We start from the raw sequence: 13,687 nt of genomic DNA on the forward strand, positions 1-13,687 counted from the left end.
TGATTAAAATGTACTTTATATTTTGTAATTTAATAGAAGTAAAATATGTCAAGACAATTATTGCCAAAATAAATAAACAGAAAGACAGGATGGATTTGTGTTGATGTATTTTATATGAATCTATACAATTGAATTAGGTAAGCTAAGAACACTTCAGTGTTTCTGACAAAAATGGAACACAAATAAATTTGTCCATCAGGCTCTGTTTGCTACTGTAAGAGGGACCACTTAAATAATTTGTCAGCATTGTGGGCATCTGGGTAGTAGGTATTTATTTGTTCAAAAAAGCACTTATAAAAGAATGAATAAAATAAAAAAGACGGTACATAGATAGTACATAGTGATTTGATTCATGCTATATTAACAGTGTCCTAAGCTCACATTGAGAAAGTCAAGTATTTACAGTTACCATCCAGCACCTGCTTCAGCCAATCAATGCTTCATTAAATTAAATCAGATGTACTGCTGATGGAATCTCACAAACCCCTGCAATGACTGGTGTGCATGTTCTTCTAATTAATAATAAAACACAAAGTTTTACACAAAAAAATACACTTTTTGCTGGATTTATGTTTATTTGTATTTATTCTAATTTACATTGTAAATTGTTTTACAGGCAAAACACTTACAAGATACGTATTTTTCTTGGCTGCTTAGGAGATTTGCACAGTGCTATATATTATCATTGTACAAATTGCCAACTAATCAATGCTGACTCATAGAGAAGGTAAAATTCTGTTGTGACTTATTTGTAATCACATATTTGAGTTATCATGAAAAGTAATTGAGTAATTATTTTTTAAAAATTAGGTTTTAACTGACTACTGTTCTATATTATTTATGTCATATCACGACATGCTAACAGATAGACTCCTGAATGTGTCTTTGAAGTACTATAGTTTGTTAATCATCAGCTGCATGCATTCATCAAAAGAGGACACTAAATAAAAGCTATTATAAGCTTTAAAAAAAAGCTTTTCAAAAAAAGCTTATATTTTCTTTTTTTTTTTGGGGGGGGGGGGGGTCATTAGAGGGGTGGAGGGTTGATGTAGCTCCTTTTTTCCCTTTACACCCAACATTCCTCTGCCATTTGATCCAGAGACTTATCAATCATCTGACAGATCTCTTCCAATGATAATACACTGAATCGATTGTGCTCACAGTGAATGTTTCAGGTTAGCACTTTCCTCCGGCCCTCGTTTGCTAACCTACAGGCCTAATTCAAAGCAGATCAGTGGTTTTACGAGGGGGTTTAGTGTTTTCTCATGTTATACCAGTGTGGAACCCATCTGCTTCTGATTTCCTCCCCCCCGCTTTCAGTCCTGTAGGGCTTGATTGGAGGGCCCTCTCCAGCTGCGAGCGATGACTGCCGTGCTGTGGTATTTGTCCTGTTGCAGGGAGGTTGGCTCTGCTGCTGGATCCCAGCCCCCTTCTTTCTCCTTAGGGAACACAGCTGGAGGGAGAGGGGAGGGGGGTTAGTGGTGCTCAAATTCAGTTCCCTCTCTTACCTCTCCAGCGGCTTACGGTCACTGGATACACATCTCTAATGTCCTGAGCAGCCATCACTGCAGATCTCCTGAGCACTTTGGCTGTTATTTCTGCAGTTTGCCTCAGAGAAAGCTGAAGCGCACTGACTGCAAGAGAGGAAGACAAAGTGACTCTGTTTGGTCCATCAGATTAGTCTTAGTCAGTGATGACGTCTTTTAATGTGTTTGTGTGCTTGTGTTTAAATGAAAGTGTTTTTGAAGTGTGACAGTCCTGCCTAGACTCTGTGGCTCAGAATAGGCCTGTCCTAGAGGTGGTTGTGATCATTTCAAAGCAACCTCCTTGTTATTTTAAAGGGCTGGAAAACTGGATGTTTCTCACTTTTTTGAGAAAATAGTTTGACGTACTTTGGTATGTATATTTGAATGTACATTTACTCCCTGATCCATAAATTCCATATTTGGAAAATAGGCCACAAAAACAGCCTCTTTTGAATTTAGTGTTTTAGTGATGTCACAAAAATGAATGCATTTACTTTGACTATTCAGCCTACAGTTTAGCTCCACCCATTCACTTTAAAGTTATGAGGAGTGTTTTAGCCTGGACTGATTCTTGAACAAGGTACAATTCTGGGCACGCAATCAGATCAAAGGTTATTTACATATCATTTCTGTCCAAAAAACATTTATCTCCAAAATGGTAACTTTACAGAAGAAGGCAAAACATTTTAAACTTTTAATGCAAGATAACTAGAGATATTTTATTATTAGAAGTAAGTAATTCTGTAGCATTTTTTCTGGTTTATTTGCCATGAAATTTTCACACAATATAAAAGGTGCCTGCAATGTTGAAATGATATATAAAATAAAATACAAATATATCAGTCTCAGTAAAAACAAGTATCCATATCAGTAAAAACTGACTTTTTAAATCTAAGCGAGAACGAGAGTTTGGAAAATGACCCCACCTCCTACACAAACATCATACATCGACCTCAGGGAAAAAACACAGCAGAAATGTAGGATATGGGGCCTTTAATGCCTGCTGACACAGAAACAAACATTGACCTGACACACATGCAAACAAACTAGATGTGATGCAGCAAACAGAAGCTCTTTATCCAGAACTGTCATTATCGACTACTTCTATTTCTTTAAGCACTGTTTTCATTTGACCAGCAAGGCCAAGACTGCTTTGTGGAGCTTGTTGTCTATTTAAGCTCTCTGAGATTCTGGCTGAAGTGGTCACTCTGCTATTACAGCAATGCACCGGGTAAAACTATGTAAACAATTGTGCAACTAAAGTGCAGAGGCCCTGGCATCAGTCTATAATTCAGTCTTTGTGGTGTTTGCTAGTGAAGTATGTTCTGAAAAGGCCCATTTCATTTAAAATGTTTGCCTTTGGAAAACAGACTGTTCTGTTGTGCTTCGGATGGTTGTAATATTTTTTTTGTGACAAAACTGCCAAAATAACAATAAAACAATGAACATGAGTTCATGAGTTCAAGAGCACAGAATTTCGTGTTTTTGTCTGACTAATTGGATTGAAAAGACCAGGATATTTACTCATTTATAAAGACAGATTTTATTTAGACAAAACCAGACAGAATAAAGTAATTTACATTTAAAATTAATGTGTTTTTTTTTTAACCAGAGCTATTTCATTTATATTATCCAAGGGTAGTTACATTTTTTATGGGTGTGTGTTTATTGCTCATAATAAGTAACTGTCTGATGAATGTGCTCTTGTGATTTGCTGCAGTGTGTCATGTCACTAATTTGGGTTCTGAATTTAAAACTTTCCTCATTTAACAGGTCCAGTGTCTCATCGTGCTGATCACACCAGGCCTCTCCCACACTCAATTAGTCTGAAATCTATTAAAAACACAGCCAAAATAGGTCAAGCTGCTGTACACAGAATATCATGTGTGTCTTCTGGCAGAAGCCCAGGGTGTGCTGCAGAGTGCTGCTGCATAGATAGAGGCTTTTTTCACAGTGCCTCAGATTCTTAGCAATGTGATTAGACAGAGTTGTGAATTTTCCAGTACTGCTGGTTAGATATCTGCCAGAGTGAGGCACTAACTTACTAACCTAAATAGTCCTGTCTGGTCATGTCTAGTGGAAGATACATAGATACATACTTAAACACTTACACTTTAGACTTATTCAGTTATCAAACTTAAAGGGGAATTCTGTCAATTCAGATTTTTTTTATTTCTGCATAATTCAATGGTTGTAAACAAGAGTGGTAAACAACAATGTAAACAAAGTCATCAAGAGTGGTTTAATGTGAAATGGTGTAGAGAAACTAATCAGATTTCTTTATGGTGGTGATAGGGACCAGGGGTCACAGTGTCTACAATGCTGATGTAGTTATTTTATTTACTATTAGAAAAAACTGTAAATGTACATGTGCCTTCTGAGTTTTTTACTGTTGATTTCCAAAAAAATCTTTTTTTAAGAAAAAACACACACATATATATATATATATATATATATATATATATATATATATATATATATATATATATATATATATATATATACGAATTTTTTGTATTGTGACAATATGTATGTTGATAATGGCAAAATTGTGATTAATCATAAAAAAAAACTAAATAAATAAAAATTATATGGAGACAGTTTTGCCTTAGAATACTCTGCATGTACGTCTCTGCTAAGAAGAAAAACAGAAATCTCAAAACTACTCTGAAACAGTGTCTCGGTCATGAGGAAACTTATTTGTAACCATTTTGCCTAAAAAAACTTTGTGAGGGTTCTTTAGAGAGACAAAACGCTTCAGACATCTGGTTCTGACTTAGTTAAGTTTCTCTAGAATGAAGAACAAACTACATTAAACCACTTTAAAGGTCTTTGTTTACATCTTAACAATGTAATAATGCATAAAAGGTCAAAGACAAGCTCAGTTATTCAGTAACTACTGTGAAACTATAAAGTATGTAGTTATAATAATGAGGATTGCAGGTTTGAACCCGATGACGGATCCTCAGAGTTTAAAGTCTTAATATGTTGTTACATCAGATATCTATTATTGTAAGAAAGAGGACGAAAGAAAAACGGTTCTTTCTGTTTTACTGCTATTGACATGAGCCTATATCCTGTTAGAAAGGTACTTTAACATTGTTAAAGCTCAGAAGTTGGCTATTTAACGGTAACATTGTTAAAGCTATAAGGCCAGGCCTGCACAGGGCACTGTTTCCCCTAGACTTTTTTCAGGTTGGGTGGTAAACCTTCAAAGGTATATCATGGCACAGAATTGTTTTACAAAATACAGTGATTGTACTTGTGAACGCACCAAGTTTTACACTGTCTACACATTTGTTTTCGTGAAGTGCTTTTGTATGATAAGGAGTATGTAGTCAGTTAATTCATATCAGAAGAATGTGCATCTGGATGTTTTATACTGGGCCAAAGAATCATTAAATGTATGTTTCTGTGTAAATGTATTAGAATGATACTAATAGTTTCTTAAACCATCAGTACTAAATGCTGTTTAGATTATTAGGGCTTGAAGAATGCTACAGGATGTTGACTGCTTATGTGTGCAAGAAGGTGGAGCGTTCTCTGGTTTAAGTCATTGGTACAACACCAAAGATTGAACATTATGATTGAGGTTTAACCTTTTTAATTACCATTTATTAAACATAACTTTTCAATAAACAGATAATATTTCAATGTTCCAAAATAAGTGCATTCCACACAAAAAAAGCAACTGTTAGCCTGTCAGCATCTTCTCATCCAAACTGGGTAGCATTATTTACTAGTTACTACCTTATGGTACAGAAATGCTGCAGGACATTACATAAGACATTAACCAGAGTTTCTAGTGTATATTCATTCTATTAGGGGGTAGTTATACCTAATGCTTAATGAAGCTCAACAATGGAAACTTTGAATCGAATGGAGTCAGTTGTGCTATGGGTTTTATTATTTTCCCAATTGTAGAGCTCCCCACCCACACCAGTCCTAAAGTGGACTAGTGGCACAGTCGCTAGCACAGCCTTGCGTCAGTCCATTTCTGAAGTTTAGAAACATAGCCAGCAAAAAGCTCAGATGTCATGGTTTCCAGCTGCCGTCAACTGGGGAGGTTTGTTGACAGTGGTTGAGTCATATTGTTTAAGGTTGAGGAGGAGAGCCTATCGCATGCAGCATGTGTGTTGTGACGCATGTTGCGGACTCTTTACACACACTGGAGCAGATGCTGATGATTTCACCTCTCATTAGTCATGCGGGACCAAAGTTACATATCCACCCCGCTCATCCCCGCTGCAATCTGGAGCCAGCTTTAGGCTTCATTCCCCATCAACAATGAGGCACAAACCCAAGGGACACGAACTTCGATATGATAGATTTTGCATGGGTAAACCAAAGCCTCAGAAGACCTCTTTTTTCACCTGTTTGAAAAGCCACACTTGTTTAGAAGGACTCAGGATGTGAAATATTTTCTGCTTATGAGCATTTTTACCACTTTCTCTCTCTCTCAGCCTGTCACTTTCTCTTTCTGACTCTTTCTCAGTCTTGCTCCCACTCTTCAAGTCTCTTTTTTAAAACAGTGATTGAAAGGAAACATAATAATGCACACATGTTGAACTTTATGACCAGAACACATGCTGAGACCACACCACATTCATCTGTAAAGCCTTATTTGTATTTAAAATATTTAAATCTTTGAGATTCCTCATTCATAGCACTCAAATTTGAGCCGTTGTTTGGAATCTAAAGAGTCTTGCATCAGTTTTCTCCTGACAGTATTGCTGTAGCATACAATGTATGCAGTTCAAGTTAGCACAAGTAAGTGGTGAGATAAACACTGTGGTAACAGCAGGAGAGCTATTCTAACTTAACTAACCAGTTTTAGGGAATACTACTTTTTCAGTGGACAGAATCATGTATTCTTGTTGAATTATATCCAACTTGACAGGGTTTTATCACTTTGAGAGGTTTCCTAAATTTGTTTGTTTTGGACTTTCTTGGAATTTGGAGATCTACCATGATGGTGACATAAAACGCTTGTTTGTGACACACCAGGGAAATCCCCCTTTTTGTAGCTTTCCCTTTCACAGTTATTGTAGCCTAGATATTGAAGCCAGCATTGACTCACCAGGCAGAACCCATGCCTAAGCCTGTTTGAGAATTAATTCTTGTGTTAAAAAGCCCCTTAGTGCAAATGAAACCAATACTTCCAATGCCAACAAAGCCTTGACAGTGGTTCATAAAGCAAAGGTTTGTACATCTTCTCATTTGAAGGCATGACAGGTAGTTACAAATCTAAAGACAAGTACAATGCATTATCTGTAAAGGCTTACTTACAGACCTTGAAATCAGTCCTAGCCTGGCTTTGCTGTTTATTATTTTTTCTTAGGCAGTATTCCAAAAATTACCTTGGTGTTGAAGCATATGGACTGGCCTGGAGGAAGAAAACTGGCTGTAGTTGTGAGAGCTTGCAACTTGTTAGACAAGTCTTATTTGTTTGTAACTGCACCCTGCCAAGAGCACAGGTGATATTAATTCGTTTGAGGGAGGACAGAATCAGCTGACATAAATTCTTCCACTGCGGGCAGTGCATCAGTCCAGGCTTACTTTCACATCCACTGTTTATCAGCACTGCTTGATGAATTGTTTGCTTGCAGATTTTTTCGCAATAGGCTTGCCTAACTGTATCCGTTATGCCATTTCAGGCCCGACCCAAGGGTGAAGGACTGACACCCTATCAAGGGAAGAAGAGATGCTTCGGAGAGTACAAATGCCCCAAATGCAAAAGGAAGTGGATGAGTGGAAACTCCTGGGCCAACATGGGGCAGGAATGTATCAAGTGTCACATCAACGTGTATCCTCACAAACAGGTACAATATAGAAAGTAGTACATGTTAGTATACTGGAGCATGTTGTAGTTCTATATATACTGTGCAAGTCCAGAATCAAATTTGTATGTGTGTGTTATTCTAATGTTCAGCCATAAGCATACTTGTATAATGTACACATAGGCAGTGCATTCTTTGGAGGAATGTTTGTGGTGGTTGAAGCCCCATGGGCTTACCCTTGAAACTCAATACTTGAACCCAGGCCCATCCTAACCAAAATACTGCCTGAACCGTGTGTTTCTTTTCTGAGGAAATACACGTAAGCAAAGCAATAGATGGACTCGGAAAACAGAAATGCTCTTGCATAGACAAGCTCATGCAAGCGTAAGAAGCATTACAGGTTTTGTGATTGCAAAAAGCAAAAAAAAAAACATGCCTCGTACACTAAAGCCTTAATGTTAAGTTTAGTCTCAGTTCCATGCATCTTAGGATGGATCAGATGAAAGGGTAAATATAGTAGCAAAAAGAGGGAAACATTCATTACACTAATTGTCATCAAATGTGGCTTTAAAATTCATGAGAAACCATCATTTGTTTGGAGGCAGCTGGTGGGAAAAGCATGCTCTTTTCCATGAGTGTGCTGTGGTTAGCTCTTCTCTTGCAGGCAAATTCTTTGCCTTTTCAGCATCACCCACTTAACATATTTCCCCCAGTCAGCATTTGAGATGTGTAGTGCAGATGTGTGGATATCAAAGAGTCTCTATGGATGTGCAGCTGACGCCTGTTCCTGCAACCCAAGCAATCATATAAAATATACTGTATATGCATATGGTTTTATTAGTTTTCCTATGCTAGAAAGCTGTTAACGCTTTTGCTTAGAACTGCAAAATACTATATGTCTGCAGTATTTCCTGTTGGTTGATTAAGTGATTGTGTCTTAGCAGTGGCCTTTGCCATGCTATCAAGTCAAACAGCCAGAAACTCACACTCTAAGAGCATTAGAGGGGTAACTGCTGTAAGCACTATTTCCAGCAATCTCCAGTTTAACACCTGGCTCTGGGAGCATGGCTGACATCTTTACAGTATGAGCAGACAAGACGCAGAGGTACAACACAAAGTCCCCCCTAAGGTTCCTGCTTGACTGAGCTTTTCTGTTGCTTGGCAGGAATTAATTCCAGTTATTGAGCACATCAGCCAAATGCTTAATCCACTGCGGTATCCGATATTCCCTAATATTATCATTCACAAAGCCCTTTGCTCTTGAGTAAACACTCCAGCCTAATGCTACATTGTCTCCTCCCAATGGCCCGTGTTAACCTAGTTTTCCGTATTTCATGAAGTACAGCTGAGACACACTGGAAAGAATAACAGGATTGTAAAAAGATCCTGCAACAACAGTGGGTGGGAAAACAAATGATTGTGAAGGTATTGTTTGTGATCAACAGCCAAAAAGTGCTGGCTCTCACACCCATTCTCTGGGTCTTTTGCATAATTTCCAAGAAAAAGATTCACCACCTCGATTGTCACGCTGGTTTGAAGCCTTGTAGGAATAAGCATACCAGAGAGATGGGATCCTGAAAGCATTTCCAATGGCTTTGAAACACTTTTTTTCTTAGCATTACAGAGATCAGAGTATATATCTGATACTAGTCCTAAACAAATGTTTGACACACCCTGCTGTTGGAGCCAGACTGTGGTTTGAGCTCTGAACTCACATGATCTATAATAATATCAGCCTTCAAGGCCTCATCACAAACGTTCTCCGCCTTAGTCAAGCATTGAGAATATGTTGTGGTGAGCCGAAATGTCCAAACTGAAATACATACTAAAAGCATGTATTTTGATATGGTCTGAGTACTAATGACAACTTCTTCCATTCTCACAGCGTCCTCTGGAGAAGCCTGATGGCCTGGACGTCTCTGACCAGAGCAAGGAGCACCCGCAGCACCTGTGTGAGAAGTGCAAAGTCCTGGGCTACTACTGCCGCCGCGTGCAATAAGGACCAGCAGGTCCCTGCCCACTCCTGCCTTCCTGTCCCTTTGCCCCTTCCCCTCTGTCATACCCACCAAGTGCTTCATGAAAAAAAGCAAGATGTGCCAAAATATTATTGTAAATATTGCTAATTCTAAAATGGCCTTGTGTACCAACATCATAAAAACACATGTATTTGTTTTATGTGTATAATTGACTATTATGTGTTTAGAAGTATGTCACTGACAGTATTGATATTCATACCGGGCACAATGGCTGACCTCAACATTGTGCTCTTTGACTGCGTGTTTACAGACTCTATCTTCATTTTCCCTGCCAAGTGAACTGTGTGGATGTGCTGAATGGTAAAGGTATTATTAGTTCATTTAGACAGGGCCTTTAGTGTGCCTTGCAGAGTTCTTTGGGGCAACAGCACACCATTGTAACTGTGAATTAACAGGGGATATTGTACTTGTCATCCCTAGCTTTTATGTTGCATATTTATTTGTATTGTTTTTATATCCGTGCAATTGATTGAACTAAACTGGGATATTTCCACCTGTGTTTGTATGCACAGGTAATGCATAACTCCACCTCTTGCCATTAGAAACTACTGTAGGCTAGAACTGTCTTGTATGTAATTCAGCAATATCAAGTTCCTACTTTTGACGTACATGGGTGTGAGTGTGTGTGTGTCTGTGTGTGTGTATGTGTTTATATATATATATATATATATATATATATATATATATATATATATATATAAAATATGTGTGTGTATATATTTGTGTGTGTGTGTGTGTGTGTTTAACATGCATATAATCTGCATGCTAGATAACCTTAGACAAGGCTACAGCTGGCTAAAAGTAAGTCTGGAAGTTATCATATTCGTTTTGTTGGCAACAGTGCAGTATGTCAACAGCTTATGCAATAGTCTTTGTCATTTTACTGAGCAGTAGCCTATCAGATGACAATATGAGAGATTTGAGTCCATCAAAAGACTATGAGACCACAGCCAGCTGGAACAAACACCCTTATTTGCCTCAGGATAAAATCGGCATTGGAATTATATATATTTTTCTTCTTCTCCTTACATTATTTCTAATACGTGTGCCGCTATACTTTAGACGACATGATGTTTAAGGCCTGCTAAATGCAGGCTCCTGGCCTATGTTTATCTATGCAATTCTACATTGGCCTAATCTTAAAATAGCTCGAGTGCTTGATCTTTATTGTGCATGAGTAGCATTTATTAGTGGATCTAAAAGCATTTATTTCTATTATGCGCTAAAAAGCAGCCTTCCCGCTCTGAGAATATTTAATTTGTCAGATTTCTTGGTCTAAACAATTCCTTTGAATTTATATGGCTGTATGTTGGTATGTATAGAGTATTTAGAGATGTTACATATCTTTGTGATCTCACAAAAAGAATATTTCTTCTCCATGAAAAATTTTTCACATCACAGCTGTATAAAAGTTTTGTTGTTTATGTAGATTTCTGAGTTACCAACGTTACTGACAAATGGTGGATTTATTCCCATCAAAGCTGTGATTTTTAGGGAAGAATGCCCTAACTGGGAGGTGGGAAGGTAACATTTGGCTGAAAAGTGAATAAAGTATGTCACGTTGAAAAGTTTTTCGAAAGTTCTGACAAGATGTGGTTTTGGTAACGTTTGCCCATAGGATACAGGACATTGGTGGAAGTATGTGAAGAGAGCCGTATAGTGTAGAGATTTTATCATGGAAGAAGGATATAAAGCAATTATTTAGATGATATAAAGATTACTGAAGGATATACAGTTTTACGGATTTACCTCTCGGTCTGAAAGATTTGCTCTTATACAATTAAATTGCAGTACTAACTGGTCACACGTAACTGTGATCAAAGAGCATTTAATATTTTATGATATTAAATGTAGCTTTATTTTGTAAAACGAAGGACATTTGTAGACAGATTTGTAAGCATTTTCTGGCAGAAGTTATTGAGAGAAGAATATTGTCTTGTCCATGTTGTAAGCCTAGATGTACATATAAAGTGAAACACATTTTTTTGGTATATAGAGTGTGTATAATTGTTTACTAAACGTTGGAAGTCATAACCTCATATATTTTATGTTGTCTGAAATTGTATTTTTCTGATTTGTAGAGGCAGACTGTTTGATGCTCTCAGAGGCAAACCATGCCTGAAGGGATAAGTCCAACATGCTTTAGGTGATGATGATGATGATGATGATGATGATGATGATGATGTTGTGAAGCATTGGGGTTTTTGGTAGGTAGCGTCTCATGCTGGTCTAAGATGTGAATTGATGGGGCGGCAATGTAACGAACCCATTAGCACTGAAAACAGAGAACCAACTAATATTTCCCTCCCTGCATTAGGGGTTGTGGGTGCATTAGGTTTGATTTCCTGATGGTAAATTAAGTCAGACTATAGCCTGTTGCTGTGGAATCAGCAGTGAGACATAAATGAGATCAGTCTCACAAAAAAAAAAAAAAAAAAAACTGCTCTCCGCAAAACAGGCCATCCTCTTTCGTGAGTGTTAGCTTTTTAGTAGAGCTCCCTCATTACTCAATAAATATAGTTTTATATGGTCTGTTGTTGCTAATAACTCCTCTGTGCACACAATGATACATGCCAAGCTTCTCTTCCAGCTTCTTTTAGGATGGAGCTCTTCTGTGTTTTGATTAACACCGTTGCAGGAGATCAGCCAGAGGCTGTTTTTCTCAGTAAAAAGCAATGGCTTCAAGTGTAACCGCTGTCGATTCTTAAAAGCTTAACACAAAACTGTTTCCCTACATCACTGGGATCAACTGAATTAATTCTTTGTAGCCTTAAGAGTGAGAAAGAAAAAGCTATACTGCCTGGTTCCTTCATTTATGCTTGTTTCCTGGCTCCTTAACATAGTGATTGTCTACTCTTATGCACTCTTTCAGACTAGAGTAATGTCGTTGATGAGGAGCTCTGCTATTTTCTAATATTTAAAAGAAGATTTAAAAACAGACTGCTACAGCTGAGATAATTACTTGTTAGCTTTCTCTGCTCATCTTTGGAGGTATTTTAACGTAAGCCCTGTGATGTGCTAGTGTGGCTAATAGGCTGGGGCGATCGGAGGTAGTGATAAATTGTACATGCATTTACAATACAGTGCTTTCGTGCATGTGTTTGTCTTGAATTACATATACTTGACTTTTATAGCTCACTTTCAGTGTAAACTTATTTTCTATGAAAGATATGTGTATTTTGGAAACCAGTATAGATGTTGAAATTTTTCAATTTGAAATCGGATGCGACTTTTTTTTTCCCTTTCAAAGATACAATTTTATGTTTGTTTTGTGTATATATTCGACGGCCATCATTTACAAGTTAGCTATTTTGAAATGTGATGCAATATTAAAATTGTTTATGCGAAAAAGGGCAGATTGCTGAGATACAAAAGAGCTGGGAGTTTTTACCTTGTTTTACAATGATCTTAGGTTGTATCCTACAGAAATATTTATGGAAGGTCTTTCTAAGGTTTCTTCTTTTTTTTGTATAAAATGCAACAGAACTACACTATGAAGGAAATATTGATGTCTACTAGAATATTATTGGTTGGTACATAATTATTATGCCCTTACAAGCCATTTTATTTGTGTTTTGTTATTATAGATGTTACCAGTATATACATTAACTTTACCCATTACAAGTGCTTTAATATGCCTTTGGGGGGAAAAAATCACCATATGTGTCTGCTGAATAGCACAAATGTTAGGAATAGCAGTTCTAGGAAAGCAATAATGTCATAACAGCAAACGTTTAATGTCAAAGACTGACTCACACCACTGTAAGTCAAACTGTATCAAACTGTGAGCTTTTCAATGTCACCAGTTACTGCCAAGGCAAATAATGATTCTAAAATATGTTTTGGAAATTAAGATATACTTTAAAAATTGTGTGAGACAAAGAACTGTAGCTGAGTTTGCATGTGCATGTGGTTTAACTGATTTAAGAAGTATACTTTTGTGCAATGTATTATTTAATATTAGTTCATGTAATGTCTCGGTTAAAAAAAATCTTTCATAGAGTTCACCTCACTAATAACTGATTGTTACAATAAATGCCTTTATTCACTACTAGGGTATACCAATTAATACATATTTACTGAATGTATTGATGAATCTCTCTTGTGACGTTAGATACTCATGTTTATGTTCTTGTTCGTAATGTCTGTAACATATCTGAGATCATATTGAATTGGACAGAGCAACAGAGAGGAGTTGATACAAGACTGTATTAGAAAATAAAAAAGAGAACAACTCTGTTGCTCAACGTCCATGAAACGGCATTCCGATATGTGCCTTATTAGTTAGGAAAACCGAATACTTTGTGCTTTTAGGGGTTTGTTGGATTAAAACTTTGAAACTAAA

At 37.1% G+C, this 13,687-nt stretch overlaps 1 protein-coding gene across 1 annotated transcript in view; it reads left to right on the forward strand.

Moving 5' to 3' along the window:
• The window catches only part of zcchc24 (zinc finger, CCHC domain containing 24), a 41,689-nt gene extending 28,002 nt beyond the window's left edge, over positions 1-13,687 (forward strand). The window contains exons 3-4 of the mRNA XM_017723756.2: positions 7,184-7,348; positions 9,192-13,687. Coding sequence (XP_017579245.1) covers positions 7,184-7,348; positions 9,192-9,305 — 279 coding nt within the window. The 3' untranslated portion in view covers positions 9,306-13,687. The remainder of the gene's footprint in view (positions 1-7,183; positions 7,349-9,191) is intronic.

Source organism: Pygocentrus nattereri, chromosome 5, assembly GCF_015220715.1.
Source record: "Pygocentrus nattereri isolate fPygNat1 chromosome 5, fPygNat1.pri, whole genome shotgun sequence".
Classification (NCBI taxonomy): Eukaryota; Metazoa; Chordata; class Actinopteri; order Characiformes; family Serrasalmidae; genus Pygocentrus; species Pygocentrus nattereri.